This window comes from Argopecten irradians, chromosome 10, assembly GCF_041381155.1.
Source record: "Argopecten irradians isolate NY chromosome 10, Ai_NY, whole genome shotgun sequence".
NCBI lineage: Eukaryota > Metazoa > Mollusca > Bivalvia > Pectinida > Pectinidae > Argopecten > Argopecten irradians.
Window position 1 is genome coordinate 35410054 of NC_091143.1, and position 27501 is coordinate 35437554.

At 37.1% G+C, this 27501-nt stretch overlaps 1 protein-coding gene across 1 annotated transcript; it reads right to left on the minus strand.

Moving 5' to 3' along the window:
* Window positions 1-3302: 3302 nt before the first annotated feature.
* On the minus strand, window positions 3303-27476 carry LOC138333752 (molybdopterin synthase catalytic subunit-like). The gene is given in 6 exon segments (XM_069282318.1): window positions 3303-5831; window positions 6417-6503; window positions 6505-6541; window positions 17203-17353; window positions 26566-26665; window positions 27288-27476. Coding segments are annotated over 5 exon segments (441 nt in total). The 5' UTR covers window positions 26663-26665; window positions 27288-27476; the 3' UTR covers window positions 3303-5762.
* Between the last annotated feature and the right edge of the window lie 25 nt (window positions 27477-27501).

The window sequence follows — 27501 nt, forward strand, 5'->3', positions numbered from 1 at the left end:
TCAATAGTTTAATTGTTGTTTGTGTTTGCAGAAATTTGATAGACTTAATGGGCTATTCTATGATTATCTATGGGAAGGATTGCATAATCTTTCTATCAGTAAGACCTATTATCCATTAAAGATGCTCCACCGCCGACAGAGCATAAATGATATTCATCATTTGAACAATAATTGGTGTGTAATCGTGTATATATCTGTCTAATTAACACAAAAACTAATATAAAATAATCTATTTTGCCTTTTGTGCATGCGCAACCAGTACTTCAATCCATATAAGATATAGTGCCACGGAATTTTTTCGGGATGCAAAAAATTATTTTTCAAATTTTTACCTTGAAGTAAAATTAGAAGCTCAAACTTTTCAATGGTGGTAATGGTGTAAAGAACGTAAAATTTTGTAACTGAAGAAAATATTAAATCATCTGCTCCTGTTTTTGATAGTGAAAAAATATCATTTGTCAGCGGTGGAGCATCTTTAAATTTTTTGCCTCTCCCCACTCGTAAAGAAAATATTAGAATAGTCCACCTATAAATATGTCTATACTGTATACGTATAGTTTTGAAGTAATATCATTTGAGAGATTTTTGCATTCTAGTAACGATAAAAATACTGATCATAGAATTGATGTATAATGAATAGTCATCTTGTCATGTCAAGGGTGTTCCATATACAATACTTTTCATCATCACAGGGAAGATGGTACTAGATAGTATTTCTTGTTGAGTGAAGAAGAAGAAATGTAAATATACGATAAGAGGAATATGAAGATTAAGAGTAAAGTGTATGAAATAAAACAAGAGATATCTTGGCGTCGTTTAAAAGAGGGATTTTTTATCTGCTTTTTAAACTTCAACAATCAAAATCAAAGATGGCAACCTGTTGTCCATCTTGTTCACCGATCGGTCCTAAAAAACAACATGCACAACAAAGGCCCAAGTGGAATTTTCATATGAAATTTGAAAGAGATCCCCTCGCTACTTTCTGAGAAATGGCTGAAACAAACTTTAACTATCAAAATCGAAGATGGCTGCCTGGTGGCCATCTTGTCCGCCAATCAGTTCCAAAATGTAATATGGGCAATCGTGGCCTTAGAGGAACATACAATGTACATATGATATTTGAGAAAGATTCCTTCAGTACTTTCTGAGAACAAGTCACCGTGGTAAAAAAACAACCAAGTGGTTTCTGATAAATAGTGGTAACAAAATTCAATTTAAAGGGACAATTCTGTCTAAGAGTACATTAAAATTTGAACATGTTTCGGAAACAAACCAGTTCTAAACGAAATTAATTTAGTTGGTTTTACTGTGATATGCCAGAAAAGCCCACTGTAGTGAAATGTATGTGAAATGTTCAAACTCGCTTACTGTCCGCCATTAAACATAGTTGTCGAATGTTTTGTATGCCGAACCCTTGCCCTTGCTAGTGTAGTAAAGAAATTTTTGTCTAGAACTACTCAAATCGCTCTTACAGTAGTGTGCTTACTTTATTAGATGCATGTTCTTGTCTAAAAACAATTTCATCAACTCACCAGTGGTTATGTATTGCATTTGTTTAACCAGCCTGACTTTGGCTCGGTTATGGGTATTGTACTGATCAACAATTAGGAATTTCAACGGTATCAATCAAAATACTTAACAATGCCGTGGAATTTGTCAACATTTTTTGTTTTTGTTATTTGTTTCATAAGGAATGTCATATTTTGCTTCATGGTTATGTAACAGAATTAGCCTCAGTGAATTGTGGCTTTAAAAATTCAAGATGGGGACCGGTCAGCTATCTTGTTGATTGATCGGTCCTAAACGTCAGTATATGCACAACTAGGGCCCAAGGGGAACCTACTTATGAAATTTTAGAATGATCCCTTCTGAAATATCTGAGAAATAGCGAAAACAAACTTCAACTATTGAAAACCAAGATTGGCTGCCTGTTGGCCATCTTGTTGACTGATTGGTCTCAAAATGTAATATGCACAACTAGGGCCCTAGGGGAACCTACATGTACTTATGGAATTTGAGAATGATCCCTTCAGTACATTCTGAGAAATGGCGATAACAAACTTCAATTATCAAAATCCAAGATTGGCAGCCATCTTATTGACTGATTGGTCCCAAAATGCAATATACATAACTGAGGCCCTAGGGGAACCTACATATAAAATTTTGTGAAAGATTCCTTCAGCACTTTCTGAGAAATAGCGATAACAAGAACTGTTAACAGACGGATGGACGGATAGATGCCAGACACTGCGGCATGACACCTTTGGGCCAGGTAAGCTAAACAGCTGATATAGCATCTGAATAATTCGGACCAATTTCCATGGAACAGCAAGCATCTGCTGGAATAAGGATACAAGAAATAAGTGTCAAGAGTTATCTCCCCTGTTAAAAACCTTGACTTTGACAACTTTCATAATATTTCTGCCAATATGCAAATGAGTTAATACCACTACTTGAAGTGGAAATGTTCTGATAAATACTTTACTGCAGTAGTAAGTGAAAGCAGTTAAAATAGGCAGGTAACTCTGCTTACCTGGTACAATAGATAATGGACAATGTGGTCAGCAAGCTAAGGCAGTCCTTCTATTGCACACTGATGGGTTCAAGGATTGTATGTAAACTACCACATTGTGATGAGTGATAATTGAATGGTGGATTGGTTAAGTGTGTTACATTGGATCTGGGTCACAAGGGTGCTATATATATATATTTTTTTTTTCAATTATGTCGCACACATGAAATCTATTAATCACATATGTAATAATTTTTTACAAAATAAGGGTAGTATTTCTTGGTATTTTCTCATAGAGCGAGGTCGTCATGAGGTGTCCCACCCTTCCACTAACCCTGCAAAGTTTGGATTTGATTTATAATATTTTGGCAATATCAATTATGTGGTCAAATGTAATTTGCATATGAAGTCATGTTTTAAAAAAGGGGAGGTAACTACAAAGATTCACTATGGTATAATGATGTAAAGTGAAGATAACCATACCTGTTTTTACTTTTGCCATCTTTGGATAATGGGTATGGAGATTAATCTACATAAATACTTATTTCTAAAATGGTATTGAATTTATTAACATTACAAATTACTTAAGGTGTACTTTTGAAAGTCCACTCAATGATAATAAAAATACCACAAAATGTCAAATTTACAAAGGGGAGATAACTATTAAGATGCAATTTGTATATATGCAAGTCAAAAATACGGTGTTGTCTGGTCCGTCATAAAGTTTTGCTTACGATATTTAAACTTACCGGTACTTCTTTTACACTTCATAACAATAACATAAAGACCATTTTCCTGATATGCTGTTTTATTCGACTTTACCCATATTAACATGTCCTTTCCATCTAGAATTTGGGAATTACATAGAATTCTTTGTTTTTTGTGTGATTTCTTTCTTTGAAAAAAAAAATGAGTGTTTTAGTTGATGTGTGATTAGAATTAATGTAAGGATTTAGGTTTATTTTATTTAGCACCCAGAGATAACCTACAATCATTACCCGACAATAACCCAACATAATCGAGGACTTGTGGAAACACTTTCAGTTATTAGTATTTGTATGAAAAGGTCGAACAGGACCCGATATATATGCTTTTGTTAAGTTGAATCTTCACAAACAAGCACTCCTTGTACCAACTATAGACACTTGTAAACAAAGTGGCTTGGCTATTTGGTAACAGAAATATGTGCCAAATCCTGTGGACTTGTTTAAATGAACAATTTGCGTATTTTTTATCAAAACATAAGCAAAAACAATCTACTATCTAAAAACTAGGTACCATGGCCCTAATTTGGCTAGAAACATCCTTTTTGACAGAGTTTCCATGGTAACAGAAAAATTTTCGAAAATGGAAGGTTGCAATAGTAAAAGGCACAGCTAGAACACTTGTCTGATGTATACATGTACAGAAAAATTCAAGGAGATGTGTTGAATGGTTTTTGTGTCATAGCCTGGAAAATTTATCTCGGACAGATCACTGACAAAATGCGATTTTAAAAGCTCACCATCTGATGATGGTGAGTTAAAAAAAAGACATTAATTTGTCTGCTTCAGTTCATTTTTATTCAAATTTTTTAATTCTATATGTTTCCACAACCATGGATCTGTTTATTATACATTGTAAATACAAAATATAACAATGGGGTACATCGCTCTGTCAATATAACATCACAGATAGGCTAAAAATGTCATCATGCTTTAACTTCTCTGTATTCAAACAAAACATAGAATTTTCTCCAGCTGAACTGTACATTATGTAGTAGTAACGACAGTGCATTACCAGAGGAATAACGCCTGGTCCATTAATGAAAGAACTTCAGTCATTATGTTCTCTTTATTAAATTTTCATATTTATTGCCATTACTTACATGTGTTTGAGTGACTTGTATTTTCATTCTTTCCAAATTTGTGTTTAGAATTTTTAATATTTGATTTTTAATATATAAGACAGATTGCATTAAATTGTTCAGTGCTAGTTAAAACATTTCAAAATTATATATTTTTTTATAAATATTAATTAGAATATTATATTTTTCAATAAATTTACCAATTAACATACAGAAATCATATTCTGTATTTGCATATTTAACGAGTTATCTGGACTTGCGGGGGTATCAATTGTTACATCATGCGTTTACGAGTGTAACGCCAAATTTTTGAGAGAAAAAGACCTGAAATGCACTAACAAAATAGTGACGTAACAATCGATACCTACCCGCAAGGAAACTAACTCTGTAATATGCAAAGATGGAATTTCCCTATGATAAAAATCCCACTGTTTGCTTTGATAAAAAAGGATTATATACCCTGTTATTAAAAGAATGTTTCTTATGTAGACCTTCCTGAGAAATTTTATACAATTCATGTAGCATTGTTTTGTTCCTTAGTATTTCATTACTAGCTTTATCATATAAATAACAAACAATCAAATCAACAGCAGGTATTCAAATATTAATTTAAAACATTACTAATATGATATTAATTGATTTAATTTTCTATTATAAATAGCAGGATTTAATTTCATTATTTGTATATAATTAAATGTTCTCAATAAAAAACAATTAGAGGATACACATCACCACTAAACATGGTAGTAAACTTTTCTTCTGATTACATGTATATATATATATATATATATATACTCTGGGGTACATACAGAAATACCTGTTCATAGACTAGTGTACGTAGATATAAAACATCCCAACCTTATGCATACTTAATTACCATTGGTATTATCAATGGGAAGTTTACCATTAAAACCTGCGTAACAAAGAGATCTTTATATATTATGGATTTCAGTAAAATCAACAGTTTAAACATTGTACATCAAATTATTTCCCTCCCAGTCCTGACAGAGTGAAACAAAGGGAAGTAACTGTGATAGATCTAAATGGAATAAAGGGAAGTAACTCTGGTAAATCAGAATATTATTGCAATACAAGAATCACTCCATGACTTTTGTAAGAGTTATGGGACTTTGCACAGGTCTTCCACTTATTTGGTTTGTAGCTCTTCAGCTTTTGGAAACTCTTCTTTCTAGAGCTGGAAGATCTTTTGAGAAGACTTCTCAGAACAGCTAGCACAAATCAAGTTTCGTTGTCCTCTGTTTAGAATATATTCAATACATATACATTTATATAGTTTTTTTCCAGGCTTTTCCCTTGTACTCGATTATAATTGTTCAAATTCTCAACCAGGACCTGATAATATCTATATGGAACCAATTGAATGTAACTAACACATGTCTAATATCAGGAGGGTTCTGTCCATGCACATTCTTTGTTTTCTTTCCAAGCTGTACTTTCATCTTCATAGATTTCCTGCAAAAAAACAAAAAAAAAAATAGATACTGATAATTCAATATGTCCCTACAGTCTGCCAAAACAATAATCTTTCGGGTAAACCATTGTTTCATGCACTGAGATTTTTTTTTTTTTTTTTTTGTAATTAGTAAAATTGATTTCTTGAAGTGAATATACATTGTAAGCAGAACATCCATAATACAATTATCCAGTCAAAAGCTATACAAACATTGCAAAAGTATAAAAACCAATAAAAAAGTTAATGAAAAATGTAAAATATTTTGTATTAATCTAGTTTTGCTAAACTGACACCATAAGGCCTTGGTTGAATTAAGATTATATTAAATTGAAGTCTGATCTAGAACTGTTAAAAGTCAATTGTAATTACAGTTAAACCTGTCTTAGTGACCACCTCTGTATAAAGACCACCTGCTTATTAAGACCACTTTCTTAGGGTCCCAAATGGCCATTTATAACACAATTTGACATGATGCAACTTGGCTATAGTGACCACTTCCCTTTAGTAATCCCTTAGGTGGCCTTATAGACAAGTTTGACTGTACATCTTCAGTGTATTTGTTGGCAGTCACTGCCAGTGGTTACCTTTTTCCATATCGGTACGACAGCCTTGACAGTATCTATAGCGTAGCTGACAGCCTCCAGACTCTCCTTTCTGTGTGGAGACGATACCCGCTATCACAATGCTGGCCTCCTCTACTGGTACAACCCTGTTAAAGATTAGACCTAGGTTAAATTTGACAGAAATATTGATATACAACTGTTTTCCACAGATTCAGACCCAGAGGACATAGAAGGCTAGGGGTAGAATATCCATATATTTGAGACTATGTTAACACCATGGCCCAAAGGTAGAGGGAAAAAGGTACATGTTGGAATCCTTGACTGAAATAACCTTGGTCCAAAAGTGGACATCCTTGATCCCCAGGTTCAATCATATATGCTCTCTGCAAAATGGAGGGCTAGGAGTAGAATGTTTGACATCTTAACACCTAAATCCACTGGCCCAGATGAGAACAGCTAGTATCAGAACATGTTGACACTCTCTTAAAGATAGACTAGTGTATGTGATTGTAACCCAGGTGATTGAGGGTAAAGGTGGAGGGTTAGTGGTAGAATGTTTGACATCTTAACTCCTCAATGCACAGGCCCAGATGAGGATGACTAGTATCAAAAGGCGTGGACACTCTCCTCAAGATATTGTTTGTGATCAATGTAATTGGGGATGGTTAGTGGTAGAATGTTTGACATCTTAACCACTTTAAGCCACCATGACCCAGAGGTGGATGACTAGTGGTAGAATGTCAGAAACCTTACTTGCTCAGCCATCACAGCCCAGAGGAGTAGGGGTAGTGATAGAATGCCAGACACCTTAACTACTTGGCCACCATGACCCAGAAGTGGAGGGCTAGTGTTAGAATGTCAGACACCTTAACCACTTTGCCACTATGTTCAATAGATGTAGGGCTAGTGGTAGAATGCCAGACACCTTAACTACTTGGCCACCATGACCTAGAAGTGGAGGGATAGTTTTAGAATATCAGACACCTTAACCACTTGGCCACCATGTTCCATAGATGAAGGGCTAGTGGTAGATTGTCAGACACCTTAACTAAACAGCCAATATGACCGAGAGGTGGAGGGCTGGTGGTAGAATGTCAGACACCTCAACCACTTGGCCACTATGTTCCATAGATGAAGGGCTAGTGGTAGATTGTCAGACACCTTAACCACTAGGCCACTATGTTCCATAGATGAAGCACAGGTGCTCGTTTCTAATATAAGTATAAGTATAATACTGGGTCAAGGTCTATAACTCGGCCGGCCATATAACACTACCCAATTTCAGAAAAAGTATGATTATTATCCATCCGTATAGAATATGATAATAGGAATACTCTCAATCGACAGCCAGATAATTTATCTTTAATTTGGTATATGATACAATATAAATCACGCCGTATAAATGTCACTAGGTATCCAGAAACATCGGAAAACAGCCAGATTTCAACTGGTCGGACACTGTGGTGTCCTCCGATAAACACGCCAGGGCTCTAATGGGTAGCTCAAAAAAACCACTGCATGTCAACATTTCAGCTTCATAGGAATTAAAGTTTGGTAAAAAACAAACTTACCGGTATGTTAGTGTTTATCTATATACCATCCATTTGCTCAATACAGCCTTTTGAAATTTCCGATTGAAAAAATGTGTGTCTCTAGCCTTCATGTTGATATGTGTGTAGTACATTTGTTTTCTCGGCGTTGATTGGTCAATTAATTTTCGAGAGCCAATCAACGCCGACAAAACAAATCTACTGCACACATACTTACATGGCGGCTAGAGACATAAATTTTTCAATCGGAAATTTCAAAGGGCTACGTTAGGCAAATGGATGGTATTTATCCATGGATTTACTAACCGGTAAGTTTGTTTTCTACCAAACTTTCATTCTTATGACGCTGAAGTGTTGACATGCAGTGGTTTTTGAGCTACGCATTAGAGTCCTGGCGTGTTTATCGGAGGACACCACAGTGTCCGACCAGTTGAAATCTGGCTGTTTTCCGATGTTTCTGGATACCTAGTGACATTTATACGGCATGATATATATTGTATCATATACCAAATTAAAGATAAATTATCTGGCTGTCGATTGAGAGTATTCCTATTATCATATCCTATACGGTTGGTTAATAATCATACTTTTTCTGAAATTGGGTATGTGTTATATGGCCGGCCGAGTTATAGACCTTGACCCAGTATTATACTTATGTTTATATTAGAAACGAACACCTGTGGATGAAGGGCTAGTGGTAGATTGTCAGACACCTTAACTAATTATAATCCGACACAATGACCCAGAGGTGGAAGGCTAGTGGTAAAATGTCAGACACCTTCACCACTCAATTCTGCCGACATGAACCAGAGGTGGAGGAAAAGTGGTAGATTGTCTGACACCTTACCTTAACCACTCAATTCTGCCGACATGAACCAGAGGTGGAGGACTAGCGGTAGAATGACGAGATAAACCACTTTATGAGAAGCTACAAGAACACTATAATATACTGTTTATTATTCTTACCAACTCTACACACACTATTGTTAAGTGATCATCACATACATGTGGACTATACCTATCCCCGATCCCTTGTCTGGCTCTAAAATAAATATTACATGGCAAACGTAGGAGTAGAAAACTTATTATTTCCATAGAGAATTACATTGAGAATTTTCATTGTTAACATACCAGTTAAGAGATGCCTAATTGGTTTAGTTAATGACCTATTGTTTATTTCTGCTGAGTAATAATTCAAAACACTGAAGCTGTCTAGGGACTAAAGGTAGATTACAATATAAATATCATATGAAGTAAACGTATATTATAGAACAACATATATTGCACTTGTAATTTATCATCCGTTAAGGTTAAAACATTTCCACCTTTGAATTTCAAGAAAAATAGCCTTTCCCCCCCAAAAAATCAGGATTTATCAGGCTTCCATGATGAAGGAAACTCAGAGTTCCTGTAAAAAATCATCAACCTACAATCAAAATCTTACAATTATTATTATCTTTATTAAATATCAAACTGTTCTGCTATGGTATTAGCAACAGCAATCTCTTCGTAAGATTTATTTCAATATGGAACATTCATCAGCAGGGATCTTAAGGCAAACTATAGCTACCGCACCGGTAAGAATTGTTCATAAATTCTTTATGAGAATGAGAGGCAATAAAATTGGTACACAAAGCAATCTTTGACACCTAAGTGATTAGAAACAGACCACCATTTTATGAAAATCTACTGAAGATGAATAACAAAACATACCTAGCAAATTACTTGTGCAAGACACCATGCATGGGCTATTTGCTAGATTTATATACCACTATCTCTGACTGACATCAAACAGTCAGACTACCCAGGAAAAAGTGGCACCGATGTCTATGGGGATGTTCCCTAGATCAAGGTTGCTATGTATCGAAGTGTCATAACAGCAGAAGATACTAGTAGGTCACGAGTTTAATTATTGATTACCTCCCTTGTGAACAAACAGTCAGACAGGTACACTATCAATATTCAATAGTTTTATTGCCTTCCAATACAGTAGTGCGGAACCTAGTAAGCAGTCTATAAACCGGGTAATTATGACACCAAAATATGTAATTATAACAGGCATAGTGTACAAGCACTCACTTATATTGATCATAAACGGTAACTGTGGCCGATAGTAAGACAAACTATCATTTCTTTGTTTTTCTGGTCGTGTTTTATAACTATATATGTCTGACTATACTGATCAGGCCATAAAAAGAATATTCCCGGTTTGTGTGGTTGAGAAAAGCCGGAGTTCCATGAAAAACACAACTGTTCTAATTTCAAGTGGCAAATCCCTAAATAAATGTGGGCATCATAAATTAACAAATTTTCTAGAAAGTGGTTGAAATTTGGACACTGTGACCATTTGCCCCCACCAAGCATTCCAATCTATCAAAGTTACTTCCTCATTAGTTTACTATAATGGGTATTAACAGGTAACTGACAGGGTGAAACAAAGGGAAGTAACTCTGGACGGGTATTGACAGGTAACTGACAGGGTGAAACAAAGGGAAGTAACTCTGGACGGGTATTAACAGGTAACTGACAGGGTGAAACAAAGGGAAGTAACTCTGGACGGTATTGACAGGTAACTGACAGGGTGAAACAAAGGGAAGTAACTCTGGACGGGTATTGTAACTGACAGGGTGAAACAAAGGGAAGTAACTCTGGACAGGTATTGACAGGTAACTGACAGGGTGAACAAAGGAAGTAACTCTGGACGGGTATTGACAGGTAACTGACAGGGTGAAACAAAGGGAAGTAACTCTGGACGGGTATTAACAGGTAACTGACAGGGTGAAACAAAGGGAAGTAACTCTGGACAGGTATTGACAGGTAACTGACAGGGTGAAACAAAGGGAAGTAACTCTGGACGGTATTGACAGGTAACTGACAGGGTGAAACAAAGGGAAGTAACTCTGGACGGGTATTGACAGGTAACTGACAGGGTGAAACAAAGGGAAGTAACTCTGGACGGGTATTAACAGGTAACTGACAGGGTGAAACAAAGGGAAGTAACTCTGGACAGGTATTGACAGGTAACGGACAGGGTGAAACAAAGGGAAGTAACTCTGGACGGGTATTGACAGGTAACGGACAGGGTGAAACAAAGGGAAGTAACTCTGGACGGGTATTGACAGGTAACTGACAGGGTGAAACAAAGGGAAGTAACTCTGGACAGGTATTGACAGGTAACTGTCAGGGTGAAACAAAGGGAAGTAACTCTGGACGGGTATTGACAGGTAACGGACAGGGTGAAACAAAGGGAAGTAACTCTGGAAGGGTATTGACAGGTAACTGACAGGGTGAAACAAAGGGAAGTAACTCTGGACAGGTATTGACAGGTAACTGACAGGGTGAAACCAAGGGAAGCAACTCTGGACGGGTATTGACAGGTAAGGTGGCAGTGTACAGTAGATTTGAAAAATTCAGCAAAATGAAGTGCAGGCTTTAATTATGTACACACAGCTTTTTAACCTTAAATAACATCTATATAAAAGTATATATATTTTTAATCTACACAACATTTGCAATAGTTATGGAGAGTTCAATTGTGGACAGGTCCGCTTTTTATGGTTTTGTGAGGCTGTAAAAACCAACATAACCAAATTTGTTTTTTTGAAAAAATGCAAAAAATTGAGATTTTCAACCCAAAATTACACCCCCTCTAGGAGATTTTTTTTTCTTGAACACAGTTTAAAACCAAGCATCACTGCCGTGATAGCGGAACCGAGCCTATTTCGACATAGGTATATCATTAAACTTTTGAGCAATCTTACCTCGTACCCCAGCTATCAATTTCTGCTGCTACAGTATTGAGTTTTTGCATCTTAGACGCACATTCGGATACCCTCTAAACCATTAATCTCGAACCCATTTTGGGGAATTTCTTTATGCAAATGTGAAGCCTGCATATAATTCTCTAGATTGAATTCACCAATTTTAGGACATATACATTTTTTAATTTTTTTATGCATATAATAAAACAGGGGCTTTCTGCTTAATAAAAATCTCACCCATGGCCATTCGGTCTTACTGTACACTGCTACCTTATACAGCATGTTTTGTATTTTTAAGTTTTCCGAAAACCCAAATAATGTCTAAACAAAGTTGTGACGAACAAAATGACCTATCCGGATACTGTGTATCTCTAATAGTCACCGAGTAATGCCAATTTCCCCATAAGGTATATTTTCACCAATATTCCTCCAATACAAGTAACAAGGGGAGGTAATTTGAAAAAATGAAAGTTAAATAACTATGCTGTTTTCTGAAATAAAATTATTCTGAAAATTGAATATGGTATTTGGAGTTTCTCTCTATGCAGAAAAGTGAAAAATACTGGGTTGCTATGAAATCTGACCCTGTTCTGTGACGTCATAGTTACCATGACGTCATAATAATGGTGACGTCATAATCATATGCGCAAATGACGTCATAAATACTTAGTGTTATTATTTCTGACAATACAAATCCTATTATAATTTACCTTAGCACTAAATACACCTATTCTGATAGATAAATCTTAGCATGACATTCAAAATGTCATAATTTCCTGCATATTACATCAAAATATTGAGTTCCCACCCTTGAAATACAGAATATTACATGTAATCATGTAAAACTGTACGTTATTCCCATTTTATTGAAAAAAAGCCCCTTTTCCCTCTTTTCTTAAGAAAATGCCAATATCTGACAATATCGGCTTGACCGAACACTCACTCTTGTACAAAAAATACATATTATAGCCTTACCTTAATTATATGAAAACTGAGAAATCAATGAAAAAAATCCCAAAATTAGCACTTTTGCTCTAAATCTCCATGGATACCGGGTAATTAGCAGAGCAAAATTAATTGGAATTCATATTAAATGGACTGAGAGACACCCGGTTAACTGTTTTCAGCTTGCTGTTCAAGTGTAAAATGATTAATCAATTAACAGTCAAGCATATCATACCATACCTAGGTAGCAAATTACAGAATGGCAAAATGAGCCAATTACCTCCCTTTAGTTGTAACAAATGAAAAATATATGCATTTACACATTTTCAAACTGTTTAATTGTGATTTCTAAGATAAATGAATGAAAATTTAGCAAAATAAATTATAATCAAGGTCATTTTCCAAAAAATGAGAATTTCAGTCACCTATAAGGTGGCAGTGTACAGTAGATTTGAAAAATTCAGCAAAATGAAGTGCAGGCTTTAATTATGTACACACAGCTTTTTAACCTTAAATAACATCTATATAAAAGTATATATATTTTTAATCTACACAACATTTGCAATAGTTATGGAGAGTTCAATTGTGGACAGGTCCGCTTTTTATGGTTTTGTGAGCCTGTAAAAACCATGGTAACCAAATTTGTTTTTTTGAAAAAATGCAAAAAATTGAGATTTTCAACCCAAAATTACACCCCCTCTAGGAGATTTTTTTTTCTTGAACACAGTTTAAAACCAAGCATCACTGCCGTGATAGCGGAACCGAGCCTATTTCGACATAGGTATATCATTAAACTTTTGAGCAATCTTACCTCGTACCCCAGCTATCAATTTCTGCTGCTACAGTATTGAGTTTTTGCATCTTAGACGCACATTCGGATACCCTCTAAACCATTAATCTCGAACCCATTTTGGGGAATTTCTTTATGCAAATGTGAAGCCTGCATATAATTCTCTAGATTGAATTCACCAATTTAAGGACATCTACATTTTTTAATTTTTTATGCATATAATAAAACAGGGGCTTTCTGCTTAATAAAAATCTCACCCATGGCCATTCGGTCTTACTGTACACTGCTACCTAACTGACAGGGTGAAACAAAGGGAAGTAACTCTGGACAGGTATTGACAGGTAACTGACAGGGTGAAACAAAGGGAAGTAACTCTGGACAGGTATTGAGAGGTAACTGACAGGGTGAAACAAAGGGAAGTAACTCTGGACAGGTATTGACAGGTAACTGACAGGGTGAAACAAAGGGAAGTAACTCTGGACGGGTATTGACAGGTAACTGACAGGGTGAAACAAAGGGAAGTAACTCTGGACAGGTATTGACAGGTAACTGACAGGGTGAAACAAAGGGAAGTAACTCTGGACAGGTATTGACAGGTAACTGACAGGGTGAAACAAAGGGAAGTAACTCTGGACAGGTATTGACAGGTAACTGACAGGGTGAAACAAAGGGAAGTAACTCTGGACAGGTATTGACAGGTAACTGACAGGGTGAAACAAAGGGAAGTAACTCTGGACGGGTATTGACAGGTAACTGACAGGGTGAAACAAAGGGAAGTAACTCTGGACAGGTATTGACAGGTAACTGACAGGGTGAAACAAAGGGAAGTAACTCTGGACAGGTATTGACAGGTAACTGACAGGGTGAAACAAAGGGAAGTAACTCTGGACAGGTATTGACAGGTAACTGACAGGGTGAAACAAAGGGAAGTAACTCTGGACAGGTATTGACAGGTAACTGACAGGGTGAAACAAAGGGAAGTAACTCTGGACGGGTATTGACAGGTAACGGACAGGGTGAAACGAAGGGAAGTAACTCTGGACGGGTATTGACAGGTAACTGTCAGGGTGAAACCAAGGGAAGCAACTCTAATAGATCAGAATGTCACTCAGTTTTGGAAAATTTGTGGTAAAATATCTGACACCCAAATTTCTAAATTATCTTAATCACACGACCAAGGTTTTGACCAGTGGTAACACATTTGACATTATTAACAGCTGGTGTCTGTGCTGGACTTGCAGAATTCCCTATCCAACTCTATAATTGAGGCCCCAATCCTTCAAAATTTGCCTTAATAACCCATTAATTGGCAATGTTTTTAACCACAGTCTTTAACTGGGAATAAACAAATATAAGAGTAACTTCAGTAACCCTTATGCATGGTGACCTCGATGCATCATTGCCATCTTAGATTAAGGTAAATGGAGTTACTCTAATATGTTAACCTCCTTGCAGTTTTACCAGTAAAATTATGGCTCAACCGATCATCTACAAGAAGATGAATCGATCAATTCTGTCTGTAGCTGAATTAGCTGAAGTTATAATTACCATACATCTAAACAGCGTCTATAAAGAGGTAAACATGCAATAGACAATGTTATAATATATCTGTTTGTTATTGATTCCGATAAGGACAATGACCTACAGATGTTTACGTGTTTTGAAAAACTTGTCAAGTTTATGTAAATCTTAATAAATCCATATTGGAATCCTAATCACATACAACACATGTATAACAATCAATATTGTTCTTTTGATTGTCTGAGGTCAATGTCTTCAACAAAGCTCAGATTATATAAAGATGTTTTTTTCCCAATAATTCACTAGAATTAGTCTCCTATCTTACTTGTTTCACGTCCAGAAATGTACAAATGTAAACTGCATAAGTTAATAAGGCATTACTTTAGACACTTTCAGGTTCTTCTAAATCAAAGACTAGGCCAGTCCATTATGAAATTTCAGGGGTGCATGAATGAGTTTAAAATGATGCATTAGTCGCCAATAAAAGAAAATAAACACAATGCTATTTCAATATGTTATTTCTTCTAAATAAAAGGTTTCTTTGTGAAAGTTGTCAAGAAATTTATTGGGAATATTTTGCATTAAAAATTGTCACCTTCATACATTGATTTTGGGACTCCATATGCAATGGACATTATTTTTCAAAAAATATTTGATGCACAAAATATATTGATAGTTGATTTTTTTCAACATTTTCAGCTCCAAAAAGTACTTGCACAAAATACCCCCGTGTACACAAATTATACAAGTTTTTATGGTAATTATACTAAGTTATATGACTGTTCGTAAATCACTTGATATAAAACATCAGAAACAAAGAATGAAATTGATTACCTAGACAATACAACATCAAGAAAATCCATAAACAGAATAGTTGATTAGAAATGGCACATTCAACCAGAGGTGAAAAGGTACACACATTTAACGAGACTCTATTGTTTGAAAACACTTGAAATTTGTTTTAAATATTCATAATATCATACCTGGCCAGGCACAATTACAATTTCATTAGCGTTCTGCATCAGGGGGGTTTTATATTGCAGAATCATGATCCTTCTGAAGTGGAAAAACTCCCCTATAAAACAGTATGGTTTGGTCCAAACAGGAAATATGGGACAGCTCATTTAGATATTGAGGTAGCAACAGGGATTGTACGTTTGATATATTTGAAATGATTTTTTTTTGTGTGAATTGATCGTCACGATATATATCTGGATCAACGAAATGTTTGCATGTTATTTTGTTTTAGACAGTACAAGTGACACGTACTAGGCCATGCTTCGTTACTTTTATCGTATACATGTACTCCCTCTATACTGAAACTGTGTATATATAGATATCTATCAGCACATAATATTATATACAACGTACAGTATACCTAGATGATATTAATAATTCATGTTTATTGTATAGATTTGAAGGAACATGCAAGATAATATTTTATATAGTTTTATAAACTTTATTGACTCTCCCCACGTCTGAACCTGTTAATTAAAAGATGAAAAGAAAAGATCGGGTTTTGAACCCAGGACTTTCAAAATCTTGGCAGAGGCTCTATAAATCAAATGAGATATATATACATTGCTGCCTTTTCAGCTACAATCCATTTTACACATTTTTTTTTGTGTGTGGCTCTATTGAAGATAAAAGATTTACAGCACAAATGCTAACTATCGTCCTCCTAAGGGTACAACTGGTTGAACCAGAGGAGGAAATTTTGCCATTTGATCTGTATACCTATACGTGTTATTTTTGAAAATAGGATAAAATAGTATACTCATCAATGGTCCATACACAAATTTCATTTATCATTATCGTATTCATTTTGACATCCTTTCATTTGGTAACCATAGTAACCAAATGAGATCTGCTGTCTTGAAAATTATAACCATTGTTTTTGTCATCCATTAAAACCACTTTATTGCAATTTTTAGTTTCATTTGACAATATCTAAATTTCAAACCATCAGAAGCCTCCATTTTGATTCCTTGGTAACCATGATTAAAAACCATGGCAACCAGAATTTTCGGAAAATAATGCCTATCACTAATGAATCTCAATAAATTGAGCATATTAACGAAGCATGCTCTATCAGTTGAGAGATAGACTATTTTCTAACTTTTAACACTAATATGACTAAGTACAGAGTGCAATGATCTGCTTTTACATCAATTTTTTTCCCCCAAATGAAGCAGTCTTCAGTAAGATATCAAGAATCACACGTAAACCATAGCACTCACCCAATCCGATGTATCATGGCTACTTTGTGTACAGTCCATTTGTCATGAATCTGCTGACAAATTTCCATCATTTTTTTCTTGGCCATTGGGATATACGCTTCATACTCAAGCCGTAAGACTTTCTTCCCATCAAAATTATCTCTTGTTGTACCTGTCACAAACGAAAGAACATTTTAAATGGAACGGTCTTAGACATAAATGCCACCATCTTCACATTGAATCAAGATGTTCCACAACATGTCACAACATGGAAATGAAAAACAAATATAGCAAAAAATAAACCACATACAAAATTTAAGTACAATACAGTATGTCTCCAATATTTAATGATAAGGGTTAAAAATTGTCAACTTTGACCTGAAGATGCTCCACCACTGACATACAGTATTTTTCACCATCAAAATCATGAGCAGACAATTTAGTATTTTTGTTCAGTTAAAAAAGTTACTTACTTTACACCATTACTACATTGAAAAGTTTGAGCTTCTTATTTTACTTTAGGTCAAAAAATATGAAAAATAATAAATTGTATCCCGAAAAAAATCCACGTTGCTATATCCTATATGGAATGAAATACTGATTGCGCATGCACCAAAGGCAAAATGAATTATTTTATTACATTTTTTGTGCTAATAAGACATATATATACATGATTAAACACCAATTACTGTTCAAATGATGAATATCATTTATGCTCTGTTGGAGGTGGAGCATCTTTAATGCCAAACTTTAGCTGGGTAATTATCTTGATCTAGATATTACAGATGCTCCACCGCCGACAGAGCATACATAATATTAATTATTTGAACAATAATCGTTGTTTAATCGTGTATATATATGTCTAATTAACACAAAAAATATTATAAAATAATTTATTTTGCCTTTGGTGCATGCATAATCAGTACTACATTCCATATAGGATATTGTGCCATGGATTTTTTTCGGAATGCAATTAATTATTTTTTATATTTTTAACTATGAAGTTAAATTAAAAGCTAAAACTTTTCAATGGTGGTAATGGTGTAAAGTAAGTAACTTTTGTAACTGAAGAAAAATACTGAATCATCTGCTCCTGTTTTTGATAGTGAAAAAATACCATTAGTCAGCGGTGGAGCATCTTTAACCTTAGCTAATCACCTTGACCTCTGTCAGCCTGAAGTTAACTTTGACCTTACTAATATCTGAAACCATGCGATATGAACCTGATAATAATGTTGATATTCATGTTTATTATCCTTGTGGTAACCTTGACCTTAATATTAACCTAACTGTAACATTGACTTTTCTTTGCAGTTCATTTCAAACAAATTCTACAAACAACATAAAAATATACTTATACAGGGTCTAATGAGCACTTTCAAGTATAGTTTGCAGTTTTTACAAAATTCATAATGCACAAAAATAACATAGCCATGCATTAAAATAGTAACTAGCTCACAGAAAACCACATAAAATATTGGTATCTTATTCACGAGTAATATGCTGGGATATGCAAACGTTATTTGAATTTAATAATTCTCTTTGATAATGGGTGTAAGCTAATCTAAATTGACTTTATCTCCGGAATGGTCTATAGATTTTTCTTCCTACTCTATATATAACTCAGACTTATCTCTAGGTAGGTGTGTTTATCACCTAGTGATCTCGGTACGCGGTAAAAACAATGGATGATTGGTACCGAAACTTGTACAACATTAGAGAGTCTCATCAGGATACAGCTATATCTGTGGATGTCAGACAACCAGAATACTGACAAGTCAGGAAGGGCCCCGCTATTCTGACCAGTCAGTAAGGGCCATACTATACTGACAAGTCAGTAAGGGCCATACTATACTGACAAGTCAGGAAGGGCAACACTATACTGACAAGTCAAGAAGGGCCCCACTATACTGACAAGTCAGGAAGGGCCCCGCTATACTGACAAGTCAGTAAGGGCCCTACTATACTGACAAGTCAGGAAGGGCCCCGCTATACTGACAAGTCAGGAAGGGCCCCGCTATACTGACAAGTCAGGAAGGGCCCCACTATACTGACAAGTCAGAAAGGGCCCCATTATACTGACAAGTCAGGAAGGGCCCCACTATACTAACAAGTCAGGAAGGGCCCCGCTATACTGACAAGTCAGGAAGGGCCCTACTATACTGACAAGTCAGGAAGGGCCCCGCTATACTGACAAGTCAGGAAGGGCCCCACTATACTGACAAGTCAGGAAGGGCCCCACTATACTGACAAGTCAGGAAGGGCCCCACTATACTGACAAGTCAGGAAGGGCCCCGCTATACTGACAAGTCAGGAAGGGCCCCGCTATACTGACAAGTCAGGAAGGCCCCCACTATACTAACAAGTCAGGAAGGGCCCCGCTATACTGACAAGTCAGGATGGGCTACACTATACTGACAAGTCAGGAAGGGCCCCGCTATACTGACAAGTCAGGAAGGGCCTTGCTATACTGACAAGTCAGGAAGGGCCCCACTATACTGACAAGTCAGGAAGGGTCCCACTATACTAACAAATAAGGAAGGGCCCCACTATACTGACAAGTCAGGAAGGGCCCTGCTATACTGACAAGTCAGGAAGGTCCCGCTATACTGACAAGTCAGGAAGGTCCCACTATACTGACAAGTCAGGAAGGGTCCCCCTATACTGACAATTCAGGAAGGGCCCCACTATACTGACAAGTCAGGAAGGGCCCCACTATACTGAAAAGTCTGGAAGGGCCCCACTATACTGACAAGTCAGGAAGGGCCCCACTATACTGACCAGTCAAGAAGGGCCCCGCTATACTTTCCAGTCAGGAAGGACCCCGCTATACTGACAAGTCAGGAAGGGCCCCATTATACTGCTTAGTCAGTAAGGGCCCCATAAATATACTGATGAGTCAGGAAGGGAATTACCTAATTGTTTGGAAGTGAGCTGATTTTTAAGGTTAGAAGCCAGAAAGGTTACAGCTTCTCTAAGTAAAGCTTGTCACTGATTAATGAATTAAACTAACTTCTTTTCTTCACAGCTACTAAATTTTGCAATTTCTGTTTCAAATTTGTTTTTGTAGAGATCAAGGTCATACTGTGGCAACTTTAACTCTGATTCTAGTACAGATACAAATCTGCAACTATCGGTTCTATTAATTAGATAGAAGAAAGATTGAATTCCCCAAACAATTCACCAGAACCATGAATGCTTAAGAGGTGTTTTTATTGAGCATGACAAACATGCAACGTAATAAAGATTCTGGATCAGCACGCACAATGGATGCAATTACCAATGATCTAGGGTAGAACAGGTGTGAAAAGTTCATCAACAAAAACTTGGATCTCTTACTTGATAAAAAGTTTCGTGATCAATGAACTATCAACACAAACAAAATCTTGTAATTTAAAAAAAAAAATGGACGGGTTAATTGAAATAGAAACAAAATCTTGCGATTTCAAACATGGACGGGTTAATAAATAGTTTTAATAACAGTCATGGCCACTTATCATTATGATGTGTTACATAGCTAATTAGGAAGTGAATTAGGAAAGCTGGAATACTCAGAGAAACAAGAGGCCCAAAGGGCCTTAACGGTCATCTGACTACCTTGGCAATAGTAAATTTAATTTCATATGGTGTCACTTTGTCAGGACCATGTCAGGATCATTTTCAATTTCTTTCAACAAATTTTCTTTCAAACAAGAGGCCAAAGGGCCTTAACATGTAGGAAGTTAATTAGATATAGTGTCATGGTAGCCATCTTCGATTTAGGATCAACCAGAGTTGTAACAACACTTTGTCGGGACCATGTCAGGATCATTTCATGCAAGTTTCAGCCAAATCACACTGGTAGAACTTGAGAAGAAGTTCAAAATGTGTTTTCAAGATGGCGGCTGTGGCGGCCATCTTGGTTTTCGGATTGACCTGAAAAATAACAACACTTTGTCGGGACCATGTCAGTATCATTTCATGCAAGTTTCAGCCAAATCGCACCGGTAGAACTTGAGAAGAAGTTCAAAATGTGTTTTCAAGATGGCGGCTGTGGCGGCCATCTTGGATTTCGGATCGACCCGAAAAGTAACAACACTTTGTCGGGACCATGTCAGGATCATTTCATGCAAGTTTCAGCCTAATTGCACTGGTAGAACTTGAGAAGAAGTTCAAAATTTATTTTCAAGATGGCGGCTTTGGCGGCAAACTTGGATTTCGGATTGACCCAAAAAATAACAACACTTTGTCGGGACCATGTCAGGATCAATTCATGCAAGTTTCAGCCTAATCGCACCGGTAGAACTTGAGAAGAAGTTCAAAATGTGTTTTCAAGATGGCGGCTGTGGCGGCCATCTTGGATTTCGGATCGACCCGAAAAATAAACAACACTTTGTCAGGACCATGTCAGGATCATTTCATGCAAGTTTCAGCCCATTTGCACCGGTAGAACTTGAGAAGAAGTTCAAAATGTGTTTTCAAGATGGCGGCTGTGGCGGCCATCTTGGATTTCGGATCGACCCGAAAAATAACAACACTTTGTTGGGACCATGTCAGGATCATTTCATGCAAGTTTCAGCCAAATCGCACTGGTAGAACTTGTGAAGAAGTTCAAAATGTGTTTTAAAGATGGCGGCTGTGGCGGGCCAACATGGTATTCGGATTGACCCGAAAAATAACAACACTTTGTTGGGACCATGTCAGGATCATTTCATGCAAGTTTCAGCCAAATCGCACTGGTAGAACTTGAGAAGAAGTTCAAAATGTGTTTTCAAGATGGCGGCTTTGGCGGCCATCTTGGATTACGGATCGACCCGAAAAATAACAACACTTTGTCGGGACCATATCAGGATCATTTCATGCCAGTTTCAGCCAAACCGCACTGGTAGAACTTGAGAAGAAGTTCAAAATGTGTTTTCAAGATGGCGGCTGTGGCGGCCATCTTGAATTTCAGATCGACCCGAAAAATAACAACACTTTGTCGGGACCATGTCAGGATCATTTCATGCAAGTTTCAGCCAAATCGCACCGGTAGAACTTGAGAAGAAGTTCAAAATGTGCTTTCAAGATGGCGGCTGTGGCGGCCATCTTGGATTTCGGATCGACCCGAAAAATAACACCACTTTGTCGGGACCATGTCAGGATCATTTCATGCAAGTTTCAGCCAAATCGCACTGGTAGAACTTCAAAGTTCAAAATGTGAAAAGTTAACGCACGGCGCACGTTGCACGGCGGACGACGGACGAAACATGACGACTATAGGTCATCCTGACCCTTCGGGTCAGATGACCTAAAAACACTGACCTGTAGCCAGTTATGTGTTTCAAACTCACTACCATGGAATAGGTGAAAGTTATACTGTTGTTGTAATTTGTTCTGCCACCTAGCTTGGTCACGCGACAGCCGTTTAATATAACTTTTCAGATATACATCTGGTTTGGTGTGTTAAAAAATATGTTCTATTATCAGCCAGGATCATGCAAGGATGTGCCAGGTTTAATGGTGGAGGACAATCATAATTAGAGAAAAACCATCGACTAGCGTCCAGTACCTGGCAACTGCCACAGGTGAAGGGCTTGTGGTAATATGTCGGGACACTTTAACCATTGGGCCATCCTGGCCCCCTCAGAAATATGTTATTCATTACTGAACTTTATGGCTAATAATCAGTCCAGAAAGTACAATGTCCTTAAACAGAGGCAATGTACATGAAACATACAACAAAGGCAAATAATTAACAATATAGGAGTATACATAATTACATGTTAATATATATATAGGCATATAGCTGGAACTAGTCCAGAATAGTCGCTCAACAAATAGCTACCCTGTCCCATAAAAACCAGGATTATAAAGTATAAAGTAAGGTGTAAGGCACCCTTATGCTCACTAAACTCCTATCCTCAACCATTCTGCAAAAATTAATTATTAATATACATTGTATACTCATGTTGTAACTGGAGAGGAGAGAATGCCAAAAATAGTTGCCACTTGGATGCAGTACAAGTGAACTACCTGCAGGGTCAATGATGATCGACCCAGTCATTTCTGCTACACTCCTCTCTCTTTTCTCAAAGTCTACCCTTCAAAGGGACAGTAGACCCTATATCACTATCATATCATGTTTTTTTTAACAAGAGGCCCAGAGGGCCTGTATCGCTCACCTGGTTTGTAATGCCAAGTAATGTTCTGAATACAGGTTCATTGTTTCTTTTCTGAAGGAATTCTAATATTAACCTCTAAACCCCCTATTGGGCCCCACCCCTCCTGCCCCCTGAGGGTCAGAGCCAAAATTTATACAAGTTCTGTCCCCCTTCCCCAAAGGATGTTTGTGGCCAAATTTGGTTACAATCCATGCAGAACTCTATGACTAGTAGCGATTTAAAGGATTTACCTCTATTTCCCCTATTGGGCCCCACCCCTTCTGCCCCCGGGGGACCAGAGCCAAAATTTATACAAGTTCTATTCCCCATCCCCCAAGGATGTTTGTGGCTAAATTTGGTTACATTCCATTCAGAACTCTATGACTAGTAGCCATTTAAAGGATTTACCTCTATTTCCCCTATTGGGCCCCACCCCTCCTGCCCCCGGGTGGCCAGAGCCAAAATTTATACAAGTTCTATTCCCCTTTCCCCAAGGATGTTTGTGGCCAAATTTGGTTACAATCCATGCAGAACTCTAGGACAAGTAGCGATTTAAAGGATTTACCTCTATTTCCCCTATTGGGCCCCACCCCTCCTGCCCCCAGGTGGCCAGAGCCAAAATTTATGCAAGTTCTGTTCCCCTTTCCCCAAGGATGTTTGTGGCCGAATTTGGTTACAATCCATGCAGAACTCTAGGACAAGTAGCGATTTATAGGATTTACCTCTATTTCCCCTATTGGGCCCCACCCCTCCTGCCCCCGTGGGGGCCAGAGCCAAAATTTATACAAGTTCTGTTCCCCTTCCCCCAAGGATGTTTGTGGCCAAATTTGGTTACAATCCATGTAGAACTCTATGACTAGTAGCGATTTAAAGGATTTACCTCTATTTCCCCTATTGGGCCCTACCCCTCCTGCCCCCGGGGGACCAGAGGCAAAATTTATACAAGTTCTGTTCCCCTTCCCCCAAGGATGTTTGTGGCCAAATTTGGTTACAATCCATGCAGAACTCTATGACTAGTAGCGATTTAAAGGAAATGTTGACGGACGGACGGACGGACGGACGACGGACGCCGCGCCATGACATAAGCTCACCGGCCCTTCGGGCCAGGTGAGCTAAAAATGGTAGCAATTCTATGATAAGAGAGGAGACAACGTAGTGGAAAGAGCAAGGTTTAAAACTGGAACCTCCAAGCTGTAGTTGAATGCTCAACAAATTGAGCTAACAGTAAACAGAATCAGTTCAACCTCTCTTCATTTGTACAACATATCTTTCCTTTATGCTTCATAAGGTTTTCTCCCATACTTCACAGGGATATCTCATGGTTGCTAGGGAAAAGATAACTCTTTCCTTTATGCTTCATAAGGTTTTCTCCCATACTTCACAGGGATATCTCATGGTTGCTAGGGAAATGATAACTGTTTCCTTTATGCTTCATAAGATTTTCTCCCATACTTCACAGGGATATCTCATGGTTGCTAGGGAAAAGATAACTCTTTCCTTTATGCTTCATAAGATTTTCTCCCATACTTCACAGGGATATCTCATGGTTGCTAGGGAAAAGATAACTCTTTCCTTTATGCTTCATAAGGTTTTCTCCCATACTTCACAGGGATATCTCATGGTTGCTAGGGAAAAGATAACTCTAATGACGATCCTGTGATGCGAGGTAAAAGCAGAAATTTCATATTTTTCCAAATTGGTATTCGAGAAAAAGAATCAAACATGGGTCTGTCAAGTGGACAGGGATATCTTAACCCTCATGATAGATTTTGGTTGACAACCCTTGCCAAGCCACGGGTTGACATGCCAAAATCTTTCACTCGGGTTGAGATATCCCTGTCCACTTGACAGACCCATGTAAGATTCTGTAATTCAAACCCATCGGACAGAGATATCTGCACTTTCATGGAAGTAAGATTTCTCAGTCTTACCCATGGCCAAACAGCCTGCATGCGTATAACATATTCACACGACATCCCGAAAGTTGTAAAATGTAGGCATATAAACATTAACCTGTGGAATCCAATTGGAGAAATTTCTACCATGGAAGGAGATTCTTGAAACACTAAGCCTTGGCAAGCCTCGGGTTAGACAGTTGTGAACCACCTCCGCTGGTAAAGGTTTCTCTGTTCTACTCTCATGGTAGGAAAATATCCTATAATCATTATGTCAATCTCATGAATGCTAGGCAATCATGTCGTACATGACATCATCAGGATCAACCAATATGGTGCAATTGTGGCATAAATTCTCAATAACATCTTCAGATGTATTAGGATATTCCTGTGACGATGACACAATGGAAAAAAAGTTTCATTAAGTTTCATCAAAATATGTAAGACAATATGGTGCTGAATGGTAATGTATATCTACTGCATCCGATTCAGTTGTGCATGTGCTGAATGGCTTAATATCCTCACCAGCGATATTTAAGAATTGAACGTCTTTTAGTTGGCATTCATATATAGCCAATATGAATGGCAACTAGTACTGGACAGGGGAAAATTCCATGAAGCCCCTTAGCGCTTCATGTTGGTCCAGTTGGCATTCATAATGGCCATGAATGCCAACTGAAAGACGTTCAATGCCTATATTTACATTTGGTTACAATTTTATGTTGAAATACCAAAGGATTTTGCATCTATAATGAATTAATCATTCACTATTGCTAAGCATGGAACAGCCATTTGAACAGCCATTTTCCGTGATCGCTGGCACGACAATGGTGACGTCACAATGATAATGACGTCGTGATAAGCCATTGATGTTAATAGCCTATACGACTGCCAACTGCACTTAGTAAGGTTACAAAGTGGGACTGCAGTGAAAATGTAAAGATATTCTAATGCAAACAAGATTATCCTCTAAATAACATCGAAAGTACAGACCATCTCCAATATTTATCACACATCCATAACATTATGCACTAATCAAATTATTCAGTCATTATAGGTATAACATGGACCAGATATTAGGCTAACATGAACACCTGTATTGTGAGGAATTACACAACGTGTATACGTGATTACCAAATATCTGTCTCACCTGGTTCACAGTCTTGGCTCGTTACTCTATGATTTTTTTTTTTTTTTCTCGTTTCCTTTTTATTTTTTTGAAGATATATAGTGGTTACCAGTATCTTATTTAATGACACGAAGCCGTGACTTTTCATGGATTCAAACACACACAGCACAGACCAGTTCATTTCTCATCTTTTTAGAAAGTATTAAATGGCAAATCGTAACTGTAGAGCATGACGTACCAATGAAGACAGAGATGGCGCCACATGACGGTGAGGAGACGAGTTTGGTTGTCTGGTCAGTACTGATCTGGTCCTCTGTTACCTCTACATAGTCCATCTTCTACAAGGCAATAACATTATGTTTATACAAAAGATACATTTTTTTTTTTTTTGCATTCACTTTATAAGTTATAAAAGACAAACATTGATTTAGAAATGTATATATGTGGTGTCTTTGAAGTGCTAATTCATTCACAGCCCGGTAACTTTGTAAAAAGACAAACATTGATTTAGAAATGTATAAATGTGGTGTCTTTGAAGTGCTAATTCATTTACAGCCCTGTCGCTTTGTAAAAGAGTATTTCTGGTTTTGAACCCCCGAAATGAGATAAATATATCTATATCTCAGTGTGTTAATACCTGGTAAGTCATAATTTACAATTTTTCATATTTGCGCAAAATTTTGACTGTTCTATAAAAGCATGTTAAGGAATACAGTGTTTCTATTTTGTTCAACATTTGATAAGGATTTGAATTAAATGTAATGCTCTTGAGTACTCAAAATGGGGGATGGAGTTATAGTAGGGATGGGGGCTAATTACTGAGCTTTGGCCAAATGATGTATGTTGATTTCCTTAAGTTTCCAACGAAGACGAAATTCCTTAATCCAAGTCTTTTATTAGTATACCTGGTGATTATCTCATTGAACCATTTCCACATTTTCATTGCGATTACACACTTACCTGGATTTTTTGCACCTGTTCTCAACCGTCTACCCTCCGCTGATTGGTGGAATTACAGCGATCTCATCTCCTGTATTCAAGTGTACTTCCTGTCCAGTCTCAAGGTAATCCTCGTTAACGGATACCACCAAGTTATCAGCTATTACCTGTAAACTGTAAAAGTCATGCAACCTCGTTAAACAGATACCTGACCAAGTTATCTGTGATTATGCCT